At 38.4% G+C, this 13,408-nt stretch overlaps 1 protein-coding gene across 2 annotated transcripts in view; it reads left to right on the forward strand.

Moving 5' to 3' along the window:
• LOC126471500 (serine/threonine-protein phosphatase 2A 56 kDa regulatory subunit epsilon isoform) overlaps positions 1–13,408 on the forward strand; it is a 296,643-nt gene that overhangs the window by 187,368 nt on the left and 95,867 nt on the right. For both annotated transcript variants that reach the window (XM_050099725.1, XM_050099718.1), the window contains exons 3-4: positions 5,780–5,881; positions 6,160–6,252. In XM_050099725.1, coding sequence (XP_049955682.1) covers positions 5,780–5,881; positions 6,160–6,252 — 195 coding nt within the window. The remainder of the gene's footprint in view (positions 1–5,779; positions 5,882–6,159; positions 6,253–13,408) is intronic.

The following is a 13,408-nucleotide window of genomic DNA, read 5'->3' on the forward strand; positions in this document are numbered from 1 at the left end:
TCTTTCACCGTACATAGTATAAGTGACAATGTGGACGAAAGTGTGTGTTGAGTGATTGTGACAGATGGTCCTTGAAGATGATTGTGACGATAAACGAGAAAGAACAGCTGCAAAAGTCAGTGCAGAACTGAATGTCCCAGTTGTGAACCATGTCAGCACCAAAACAACATGAAGCGATTTCCATAGGCTGGGAATTGCAGGGTGAGCTGGAATTCCAAAACCATATACCAGTAATGCAAATGGCTGTAATAGGAAATGTTATGGTGTCAAAGCCATAAAGCCTGGCCTGTGGAGCAATAAAGTCAGTGATTTGAGACATAAAGAAATTACAAACATTGCCTGTGAGTGGATATTGATTTAAATCACTGGGGAAAGTTGAAAATTTGTGCTGGACCGGGATTTGGACCTGGGTATCCTGCTAACTAGGCAAATGCACTGACCACTGCATCATCCGGACACAGTGGTCATCACAACTGTACTGACCACCCTCGCATGCCTCCCCTTGGACCCAAATTCTCAACTTATTCACACACTATTAAGGGGACACGCCTCCGAATGGGCTGCAATTTTAGCATTATCTTCACCTTCGTAGTGCAACTGATCTATAAATAAAGAGAGCGCTCAAAATTCTTGTACACAATTAGGCTCATTAGTCAAAGCATTTCCCAAAAAATCATTGTGATATTTATTATATTTTGGCACTGACAACAATATTTATAATAGTACAAAAAACGGACCACTATTTCACTGCAGTACCATTTTCTGTGGAATCACTGACTGCACAGCTTGGAAAAAGTGTCAGAGTACAGACAACATTCACGTTAAGATTTTTATGCTCCAGTTTCCTGCCCTAATGCTGATCTGTGAAAAAGACAAATAATTTACTTTACTACAGCAAAAATATTTAAAAATGTAGCCCAAATATCACAATCATCATCATCATCATCATCATCATGTCATAAATTTTTCAGGGAATAGTAGGCAAGGGAGGTAGAGGAGGTCATTCTAAATATGTGTACCAATTTTTGAGAGTTTAACTTCAATCATTTAGGAGGAAAGTGTACCTGAATGATGTGATGAAAATTCAAGTTTTTGGTAAATCGCAAAAGATGATTTACAGATTTGTTAACTTACCACTATGCTTGTTTAAAACATTCCAGCTGCATACTCCAGTTGTCCTGTTTCCTTATAAGCCATACTCTTTCTCTTCATTCTTTTCTTTATCCTTGACTTCGTGGTAGCAGCTGTCTCTGCTGCGGTTAACCGCCGCCTATCAATAGCAGTTAGAGCTGAAGCCATATTCCTTCCAGCCTTTAGGTTCAATTTCTTCATAACATTGATCCTTGAAATCTCCCCCTCATTGAATGTTGTTATTGAATCTGTTACACCAGTCTTCAGCACTGTCAGCCCAACAAATTCAGTTTAGTGTATTCTTTCACATGTACAGCTGTTGAAGCTTTCATTTGCATTCCTAAGTAGATTTTTATTTGCCAGGTCCCTATATATAGGCCTAATTGCCTGCAATACAGCAAGTGGTAAGGAATGCTTGTGGGTATATTGTATGCTTGTAGCATCGCTCAACCAGTACTTGCACCATGAATCTTCCCCTTTTGGACACAAACCATGATGTGGGGTGTCATCTGTTGACACTCTGTGAAACCATGTTGCCTAAACAGCTCATCTCGTGTTCTCCAAATCTCCTACATTTCTCCTTATTGCTAGTCCATAATATTGAGTCAAAGAATCAATTTCACTTTTTGTAAGACAACCTGGACCACCTGTGTGTTTTCCACCTGACAGTTTTTTCCCACTGAAGTCTTTACATAATTTTATCAGCCGAGCTCCCATTCGTTTTGTACGTGCCCAACACTTTCAAGATTTTCTATCAGTGTCTCCCCATATGGTCTATCATTGACAACAGTAGTGTGTCCTTTACAGTCTCCAGCCCCAAGGTAGCCTACATACCTCACACCATGACTGACCTCTGATCTTCTAAAAACGTTTAGAATTCCTATTGTTTTCATGTTTCCACTTAGGCCATTAAAGTTCTTTACACAAAAAATGGGTGCCAATAAATTTACTTGAACAACCCTGGCAGCATTTTGTTAGACATTCATAATACAGTATCTTACCAATTTCAATAAATGTGGCAGTTACAACCCCATTCAGAGAAGTATGACCTCTCTTCTGCCAAGACCCATCAAATGCTGCTACAATGTTTGTATTCTCAGACAAGGCTACTGCTTCTTCTGCTGCTCTTTTCATTGAATGTTCACTTACACCACGTAAATTCTCTGTCAAACCTCAGTGGAGGTGGAGGCAAATCCATCACTGCACAAAAAGTCTGGGCTGCTGTCCTTCCCCTTCCAATACATCGCAGTGCATAAGCAAGCTGAATATTCACACTGTAATGTCAACTGTCAGTGGCTGATGATGTCATAGTGTCACTGTGAATCTTACACGAGTTACAGGCAAAGACTCTTCCTTGCAAAATGTCGTCGGAAACGTCAGTACTATCTTCACAACTGCAGTACTTACATTTCACAGCACTCTTCAAAAGTCTTGACAGCATATTTAGGTTCTCAGTAGCATTTTCGTCGTTATTGCTTCTCACAGTACTCCTAGGCTTGTTCTTATTACATTCAGGAAGTGAAAGTTTAGGTCTAGAAGAACTGCCTGTAGATACAGTTTCTGCGGGCGACCTTTGAAGCAACTGATGATGTGTATTATTCAGTTGTGTTTGGAACTGGTTACCACGAAACTTTCATTTGGGGCTAAATTTCGGTATTCTTGGCATTTCTAGAACAGGAAAAAAACACACACACACAATAACTACAAAACCATACACAGATGAAATTCCGAAATCATATATTCTCAGATCTTTCTTTACATTCAAACCATAGCCTTCTAGACAGGCCTGTACTTTGGTTCTGGGAGTCAGTGCCTTCTAGAATACACTTGTGTTAACAATCTGTAACTAATGGCAGAAAAAACGGAAGAACAAAATAATGCATCACATGTTCTGATGCACTTCAAACTGACAGATGGGCATGGCCCCTGTATAACATTATGTTCAACCTCAATTTTAGAACGAACGGAAAACGATAATGCCCATAAACTATACATTTTTGAAATTGGTATGAAATGCACTTTTGTACAGACCAAGAAAATTTTTTCAAATTTTTGGTCATTTTCAAGAGCATGTCCCCTTAAATCCTAATTACTTGTGGCATTTTTCCCATTTCCTGTAAGAGTTCTAGCCTGTTGTGCATCTGCACTAAAGAGATCGTTGGCCATCGTTGCCTTAATTATATATATTTGTTGTGTGTGTTCTACCACACGTCTGTGGACAAGTTAAAGAACAGACATTAAGGTGAAGATGACCATTGACATGTCAGAAAGGCAGGCACCACATATATTGAGATTATTGTTTTAAATTACATATATTGAAAGTAATGTTTTAAACTACATATATTGATAGTATTGTTTTAAACTGTTTCCAAGTTCTGTCAGAGTTTATGTATGGCATACGCTGTCCCAAGCCTACAATGCAGTCTGCCTGCTGCTGAGTGTGAAATGTGGTGGATGTTCAGTAGGATTTGGGCAGTAAGATCCTCATTATCCATGGACCCCATGGTTACTCTGCAAGGCCTCATTATTGTTAAGTATTATATGGCCATCTTGGCTGGTCAGGCTCATCCCATGGTACAATATTTGTTCCCCAATGGTGTTGCTTTGTCCCAAGACATCAGGGCCCCTGTTAAGACAGGTTGCATGATCCAACACTGGTGAACTATCACTGATGAATTATCACATCTCCCATGACCATCAGAGTCACCACGTCTCAATATTATTCAGCCTCTGAGATCTACTTTTGGAGAGAAGGGCGAATGATCGCTATCCACCTCCATCGGCGATAGCTGAACTTGCCAATATTTTGCGTTAGAAATGGTATAAGATTCTCTTGAAAACTACACAAGACCCGTATTGATCCGTTCAGAGATGACTGGATGATATTTTGAATGCCAACAGTTTTACTTCACTGTTTTGGGCATGGTAATGTGTTTTGTTTTTGGTGTATCACGTTTTTGTACGCCCACTGTGTTTGAGAAAAACACAAGCTATGTGGATGCAGTGTTACCTCTCTGAGCAGTGGCTACTGCATTGCCAGTATGGAGTGAATTATCAGAACTTCTGCATTTTAGTGAAGTATAGTAGTCATTGAGCCAATGATGGGTTGAACACAATAGTGTCTGACCAGACAGTCCCGTGGAATGTATGCTAGTACTTTCCTGTGATCTCTGAATCAACTAATCCAGATAAGAAGGAACATGGAATTTAACACTGAATGTGAACCAAGATGCAACATTGTGTACTCCATTCCAGGTTTTTTCTAGACTTGAGTCACTTCAAGTGGATGAAAAATCAATCCACCAGTTTTGCTATGTTTGTACGCCGAAGCAGCAGAGAAACTGGTATAGGCACTTGTATTCAAATACAGAGATATGTAAACACGCAGAATATGGCACTACGGTTGGCAATGCCTATGTAAGACAAGTGTCTGGCGCAGTTGATAGATAGGTTACTGCTGTTACAATGGCAGGTTATCAAGATTTAAGTTTGAACATGGTGTTATAGTTGGCGCGCAAGCAATGAGATGCAGCATCTCCAAGATAGCGATGAAATGGGGATTTACCAATATGACCATTTCACTAGTGTACCGTAAATATCAGGAATCCGATAAAATATCAAATCTCTTGACATCGCTGTTGCCAAAAAAAAAGATCCTGCAAGAATGGGACCGACAACGACTGAAGAGAATCGTTCAAAGTGACAGGAGTCCAACCCTTCCGCAAAGTGCTTTAGATTTCAACACTGGGCCATCACCAAGTGTCAGCGTATGAACCACTCAACGAAACCTCCTTGATATGACATTGGACTGATGATGATTGGAAACATGTTGTCTGGTTGGAAGAGTCTTGTTTCACGTTGTATCAAACAAATGGACATGTACAGGTCTGGAGGCAACCTCATGAATCCATGGCCTTGCATGTCAATATCAGCAGTGGACTGCTCAAGTTGGTGGAGGCTCTGTAATGGTGTGGGGCATGTCCAGCTCGAGTGATATGGGACCCCTGCTACGTCTAGGTACGAATCTGACAGATGACACTTACATAAGCATCCTGTCTGATCACCTGCATCCATTCATGTCCATTGTGCATTCAGACGGACTTGAGTAATTCCAGCACGACAATGCGACACACCACACATCCAGAATTGCTGGAGAGTGGCTCTAGAAAAACTCTTCTGAATTTAAACACTTCAGCTGGCCACCAAACTCCTCAGGTATGAACATTATTGAGCATATCTAAGATGCCTTTCAACGTGCTGTTCAGAAGAGATCTCCACCCCTTGTACTCTTACGGATTTATGGACAGCCCTGCAGGATTCATGAAGTAGATTCCCTCCACCCCTACTTCAGACATTAGTCAAGTCCATGCTACTCCATTTTGTGGCATTTCTGCGTGATTGTGGGGGTCGTACATGATTTTAGGCAGTTGTAGCAGTTTCTTTGGCACTTCAGTGTATAAAACTATTGTGATAAAATAATGCAAAAAAATTATGCAGAACTTTTTAGATCTAAAAGTTGTTTCTGTTGCTCAAATTAAAATTACCATATCAAGTTTATATTTTTCATATCACAAATCCTCCTTTGGGGATGGGGGGTGGGGGAATTCTGTCACATTCCAAGTAATAACTTACTCTTATTTTCTTTTAGATCTCTGCCAATCTCTTCAGGACACTTCCGCCAAGTGAAAACCCTGATTTCGATCCAGAAGAAGATGATCCCACGCTGGAAGCATCGTGGCCACATTTACAGGTAGCGTCGGTATCTTAAATGTTACTGTCACCCTCCCACCTGGCTGTCCACCCACCTCTCTCTGTCATACCAGTCTTCCACCTTTCAGTCTATAACGGTAACTTTCTCCTCACATCCCACTGTCTCTCATGTTCGTCACTCTTCATGAGTTCCTTACTTTTCTCACTAGCCCCCATTGTTAAAGCATCACAGTGATTTTCAAGAATCCATGTAATGCATGTTTTATTATTTCACATTTTTCCTTGTATTGAAACGTTAACATATGATTGTTCTTTCAGCTGGTATACGAGTTTTTCCTGAGGTTTTTGGAGTCGTCCGATTTTCAGCCAACTATTGGAAAAAAGGTCATAGACCAAAAATTTGTACTTCAGGTATGCAGCAGACATAAACTTTTAAGTTAATCATTAGAAAATTCAGATACACACACATATATATTTCAGTTAAATTTACTGTTCATTCTTGAACCTTTTGAATTGTAAAGAAGTATTATAGATGCTGCAAGCTACATTTCTATCCCTGCAATTTTGTGTGTTGGTAGTTTCTATTGGAACAAACAGACAGAAAACTTTTCAACAGAGATAATAATTTGGCATTTACAAGAGTAGGGTATGCATGAAATATAGTCTATTGAGTACTGGATTGGTGAAATATGACAGTATTTAAATAATTTGATTATGAGAATATCCTTTTGTTCCAATTTATACAGGGTTAGAGGATTATTGAAGGTTAAGTAGGTTATAAAACTGTGTAGGTCAGGAAGGCCAAACTTTACGTGTGCAGTATGTGTGGTCTCATTCCTGAGAAGTACTTGGTACTGTGTAACATTTCATTTAGCGTTATAGTGCAGCAGTTTGCGATCGGCACAATTCTTGAGTTCAGCAGAACCGTGATGTCAGTGCCGTTTACCCTTTCCTATTTGTTCTCGGTATGAAAGACATTCACAGATCCAGTGGCTGTTTGCTCAAAAAGAGGCAGTCTATCATCGCACTCCTTAAAAATGTGTGGGAATAACAGAAGAGAGGGATGAGAATTCACAATTTGCGACAGGTACTGGTTATTTGCTACAAAACAACATTATAGCACCATACAGAAAGAATGTAAACTTTTGGATGACGGTGAAAAAGCAAAAAATTACAGTGATGAACAGGTGGGATTCATTTTTTCTGTACATCGAGAAGCACTTTGCTAAATTTACAGGCAGGGAGCACTTGAAGAAATTGGTAGTACAAAGAGTAAACTTTCTGAAGTTGTTCTCATTACTCCATTTTCAGTTGCAACAGTTTTTGTGGAAATGAATGAAAAGTATGGAGACTTAATATATTTCTGCAAAGTGCTTTGGTTAAGTCAAGGGACATGCCTGGAATGATTTTCTGATTAAATCTTGCTGTTGTTGAATGCATGAAGAAAAAAGCAGTGCATGAATGAAAATTAGAACATCTGAATGGACTGCAGACTTGGCATTTTAAATGGACTTGATTGCACACTGCCCACAGTAAGATATTGCAAGGTAACTTCTTTCTGATTTGATGAGGGTGCATTTAAAAAGAAAATCACATTGTAGAGGGGATGCATTCTGACAAAGACAGTCCAGTTCCATAAGCTCATTGACATTAAAGAAAGGGCGGGGTCTGAAGGCAAGCTTGTGGCCCTGCAAGAATTACAATGATATGTTTATAGAGTTTTTGAGGTCATTGTCAGTCTTACATTTGTTTTTGAGCCCATTTGCTGTTTCAGTTGAAAGCGCCCCTTTGTGTGTGTGTGTGTGTGTGTGTGTGTGTGTGTGTGTGTGTGTGTGTGTGTTTCAGATGTAATTGGTGGACCTGCAAGATACGTCCATAATGAGGTTGCAGAAGTGCTACAATATTCCTAGCGACATATTTGTGTGAAAGACCTTTTTCAATTATGAAACTAAATAAGTCACTATTACATGGCAAATTGAGTTCAAAGAAATTGTCTGTCTGTATACCAACAGTTTGTACCAGATAAAAATTATATTATGTTTTCAGCGTACTAAAAAGTATTAATACTGAAAACTTGTTTTGTTTGTGATATGTCGTCAAGAAATGTGAAATATAAAACAAAGTCGTATGCAATACGACTGTACCACCATTTAAATATGGTACATTCACTTTCGTCCCCTCTTTCCCCCTCCTCGCACTCAGTGCGGTATGGCCGGGGGGGAATGTGAAGCGAAGCTGAGTGCTATGGGACTTGGGTCCAAGCATGGTCTGTGAACCAAAATTTTGGCCAGCCTGGGTGTAGGTGGTATATTTCATACATAAAATAGATATTCTGTGTTTGGGTATCTTGAAATTTTTTTCATCTCATATAGGTGTCAACCCGAACAAAAATACTGTTCTTCCTTTACATTACATTTCAGGAAACCTGCAGGTAGGATTGCAGTTTTTTTTTTGTTACCATACTGGTTTTGTTAACCAGATTCTCTCTCTCTCTCTCTCTCTCTCTCTCTCTCTCTCTCTCGCACACGCACACGCGCGCGCACACACACACACACACACACACACACACACACACACACACACACACACACAAGGGGTAAAATGAAATTTTCTGAAGAGTAAAAGTCAAACAAGTTGATTCTGTCTGTCTCAGTCATGAAACTTAAATTATATTCAAAAGATCATTCCTGTTATCACAGTTTAGTAAGAAAAAGATAAAAGAATTAATTGACAGCACAACACACCTGTAACTGCATAGGGGCTGCTGTTGTGCTGTACACAGGATTATTGTTGTTGTTGTTGTTATCAATATTGTTAGTGTCTTTTTCGAAGTGATTAATGAAGCATTTTCTGGACTGTCAATTCAGAAGTAAGGAGTGCAGCAATAAGTTATTTATGAACAATAAGTATAGTGCACAATACCATACATTTTAACTTCATTGGTTTTAAATGGGGTTGCAGTGTGCAGGTCAAGAAAGTGCTGCATTGGAGAGGAGTAATGCAGGGAAGAAGTTTTTGTAACTAGTGTCTACATTCACTTTGGATACTTAGCATTCTTATCTGAGGAGTTGTGGGTAGCACTTGCGAAGCACCACAAATTCCTTTGTCATTCATTCTAACTCACACACACACACACACACACACACACACACACACACTATCATTCATCTTAAATCATTTTAAAAATGAAAATGTTCCAAGAAGTGTCTTTCATTCCACAGTTTAGTTAGTTGATGAGTTGATAATGTGGGGGGTGGGGGTTGCTAGGGGCAACAGATAGGGGGGGAAGGGGATGGTACTAGGTAATGTCTAAAAAAGTTGGGAACCACTGGTATATAATAATAAAACTATAATGTAAATAATTCATACACGAGTCCTACCTAAATTAAATTTATGAACTTCAAACAATGCAACAAATTTGTGTTTAATGAGCAATAAGTTTTAAAAGTTGCAAAGATAAAAGATTTTTTAAATACATTTCAGCCTCAAGTCACACAGATATCATTATCAGTTCAGGTGGTTAAGCAAGTCATCATCAAATGTGTTGTTCGAAAATAAAGGAAAAATGGTATGCTAGAAAATACTAGGGAACTAAATTGCAAAGTCGAATTAGCTTCTATACACAACTACATGCACAGCAATGTATTACTCCATAACATGTCAGAATGTAGCTGAACAGGCCAGGAGAGGCACTCCAATGCAAATATATCTTTACTTCAGTTGTTGGAATTTAGACTACAGTTAACTGCTTAATAGTGTAAAGTTGCAATTATTTTAAAAACAAGATTAAAATAAATCTCAATAAAATTTTTGAGATATACCTTTCTTGAAGTGAAAACTGGTAAAAAAAATAGTGTTACTACTGCTATAAATATGCTAGAGATACTTAAGTAGTTTAAATGAAGCCTACCTGCAGAGGTTGCCCACAACTATGAAACTGGTTACCAACAGCTGGAAGTTTACATGAAATAATCGTATTAAAGAACTGTTGAACAGAGTAACTGCAAGACAGGTTAGAGGAGGCAGAAAAAGAATCCCACAAGGAATAGGACAAGAAATAGAGACAAGAGACGGCATAAGAGATTAGGAAATACTTGGTAAAGGCTTTGTTACAGAAGTCAGCGTTTTTCTTTAACCATTATTTATTCATTTATTTCAAGCTCTACAGAAGTTTCCAAATGGCCTCTTGTGGGAAGACAATGACAGTTGTCAAATTGCTGTTTTTGTTTGCTACCGTATGACAATTTTTTTAAAAAACAAGGAACAAAATCTTTTTATCACTGCCAACATTACAGTGTTCTCTAAAGCAGACATCAAAATGTCTGCTTGTTTGACCTATTTAAAATTTCGAACAGACACAACATTTTATGTTACGTATACATGACTTTTGAGTAATTTTTATGTGCTACTCCTCCATTGTGCCATATTTCAAGTCAGATGTGACTGTCTGTACAGAAGACTACATTTGTTGAATCTTAGAGAAGGGATGAGAAATCTATTCCAACACTTTTCCTGTAAGTCGTTAATTGTCTGTCAGTTATTTTTCAATAGCCCACAGCAATTGAACGCCTTATAGCTCAGGATCTTTCCTTTTCCTTTGCTGTGTGTTTTAGTATCTGAATGACTGCCTTGTTGTTGAGATACACAGATACGGAGAAGGGCAACACAAATGGTCACAGGCTTGTTTGACCCACAGGAGAGTATTGCTGGTGTGGTGAACTTAACTAACAGATTCTTGAAGATGGATAGAAACTATCATGAGGAAATCTACTGACAAAGTTTCAAGAAATGGCTTTAACTAATGACACTAGAAATATATGACAACTCCCTACATATCACCCCGATAGGGATTGTGATGATAAGATTAGATTAAGTGGTGGGATGTACTACCTGCCGTGCACGTCAGTTGTTCACAGAGTATAGGTGTAGTGTAGGTAGGTGGTGATTGCTAAACTTGAAACACTTCCTGCTCCCTTTTCATTTTATCATTACAGTTATTTGGTTAATAACCTAAATTCATAAGTAATACAAAGCCACTTTATAACGCAATTTTTTGTCATTTAATCGCTCATAGTTGCAGTTGACAATACAAAGCAGGAAATGCGGAGATAGCCTGTGATACCATTCCTGCCACTCCCGCCTTTTTCTTTTATGTAATTTATAAGAATTTTATTATTTTAGTTGTTATATAGTTGATCCTGGAAGGCATAATCTTCAGCATATCCAAAAGAGTTGGGAAAATATATATATATGCAAAACGAAAAATGTGTATTTGTGGTAAATGACTATTATTATGTTTGGAAGACAAAGAGTGAGCAAAATGGGATGAAGTTGTACCTTCACAGCGATTAAATTTCAGGGTGCAAAATAAGATCCAAAAGTTATCAGAACCTATAGGTGCTGTGGAAGCAGTGAAAATACTTTTGAAATGCTGGACTTGGCTCATAAGTTGGACATTTTATTTGTTATTAGTTGTGTATACAAACTGATGTAATGAAAGTGTCAAATCTTGATTTCAGTGTGAGACACAAGTAAAACCAAGAGATGTTGTTTCACTTAGCCTTCATCAGTCTCTTATATTTAGCTAATATTAAAACAAACAGATAAACCTTCGAGGATTTGTGGGTAAATGATAGGGATGATATTGAAAAATTTTGCCTTCTAATGCACACAAATATTTCAGATTCATAATGTGGTGCGTTAGGTTGGGCAGGTATGCGACTCGAGATGAAAGATGGTGATTAAACAACATACCGGGGATTTGGGAAAAGTTTTCTATGTTTATACACAACTTTCAAAATTCGTATACTCTGGAAGAAGTAATAAAATAGACGAGAAATTGGAACGATTCTATGTAACATTCAGCTGTTCTCAGTGTGTATCCAGCAAACCAAACAGGGCATGAAGATATGTGTACCTGTGGATTCCAAGGTATCGTACCTGTGCAATTTAGAAATACATATTTGGTTGGAACCAGAAGTGTTAAACTAAGTAGCAGACTTTCTAATTTGTCGAAATGAAAAGGCAGAGAATTAGTTTACAAGTATTGGCTTGCTGGAATAGTTAGGAAGAAAAACTCGTTCTTTTCTTGGGACAGTGAAGAGAAACAAGCATGTGATTTCTCCACCAGTAAAGAAAGGAGTGTCCACAGTTCACTTCAGACAAGGCCATACTCAGGTTTCATATATTCCTAAAAAAGGAAGTCTACGATTCTGGCGTGAAGCTGGCATGAGATTAGAGTAAACAGAGATCATCCATTACAACAGTTTTATGATAACACAAAAGGTGGAGTCGGTACTACCAATAAGTTGACCACTTTGTATAATGTTGCAAGAAATGTGTGCTGCTCATGTGGAGGATATAATAAGGGTTGTTAGGAAAGGGTTATACAACTGTAGTTCATATTATCAAGTAAAATAACTACTGTGACTTTATGATTGTAACCTTTTATCCACAGTGTTCCCCACACACACTTTTTTAAAGGTTACAGTGCATGTTGTTAGATTCAAGTGAGGAAAAGCAAGTATCCCAGAATTAAACTACACGAAGGTTTCTTCTTGCCACAGAAAACAGTTTGGGAATGACAGAACATAGGACTCTGGGGATAATATGAGATCGCTAGAACAGCCGCATATGCACATGTGGAGAACATAACTTCTTAGTGCACAGTCAAGCTAATTATGTTTCCATATTTTGGTGAAAAAAGTTCATTGCAATTGGGAAACCTTAGTTCTGCACGTGCTGAATAGCAAAATACAGGTTATTAAATGTAACATTCATTGCTGGAAAGACTCCTTCCATTTTGCCTCAAAGGTTTCAAGTCATTCTATCACATTTACTGAAAGAGCATTACCATTTGGTATGTGGCTACGTCCTATGTCTGTAACAAATTACAAACCAAAAGGTAAGAGAGACCCTGCAAGACCAAGGAAAAGATCAGAACTATAACAGTGAGTAAATAAGCTGAAATGGAAAGTTAGAAGAAAAACTCAGTATTTACGTAATCCTAGGTTGATATTGAAGGATTTAATGTTGATGATTTTGTGTGTTCATTTAACATACAGGGTGGTCAGAAACAGTCTGAAAAGTTTGTAAGGGTGTTGCAGGGTAGCTTGTCATGAGAAATAATTGTTCAGAGAAAAGTTTGATACATTGCGCTATTTCTGAGTTGATTAGCATTGAGGTTAGCACAATGAGACTGTTGTGTGAGCAAATTCAAGCAGCCCACCAGATGCGGTTAATGTCCATGATTCTATAGTGTGAACAACAGTACAAGAGACTGCTCAGTATTTGGTTCGGTTTGATCCTTACTAGCATCCCATGTCCAATTCTTGTATCACTCTCTTATTCAGTTTTAGGAATCCAAATGGAGAACATGTTAGGCGATACCGTCTGGCAGGCCACTTGAATTTGCATGTTCTACGGCCTGATTGGCTAACTCCAATGCTAATTATCTCTGAAACAGTGCAACGTGTTTAGTATTATTTCTCAGCACAACGTACCCTGCAACACACTTACAAACTTTGCAGACTGTTGCTGACCACCTTGTATAATTGTCAATAGCTCG

The sequence above is a fragment of the Schistocerca serialis genome, chromosome 1 (genome assembly GCF_023864345.2).
Source record: "Schistocerca serialis cubense isolate TAMUIC-IGC-003099 chromosome 1, iqSchSeri2.2, whole genome shotgun sequence".
Lineage (NCBI taxonomy): Eukaryota > Metazoa > Arthropoda > Insecta > Orthoptera > Acrididae > Schistocerca > Schistocerca serialis.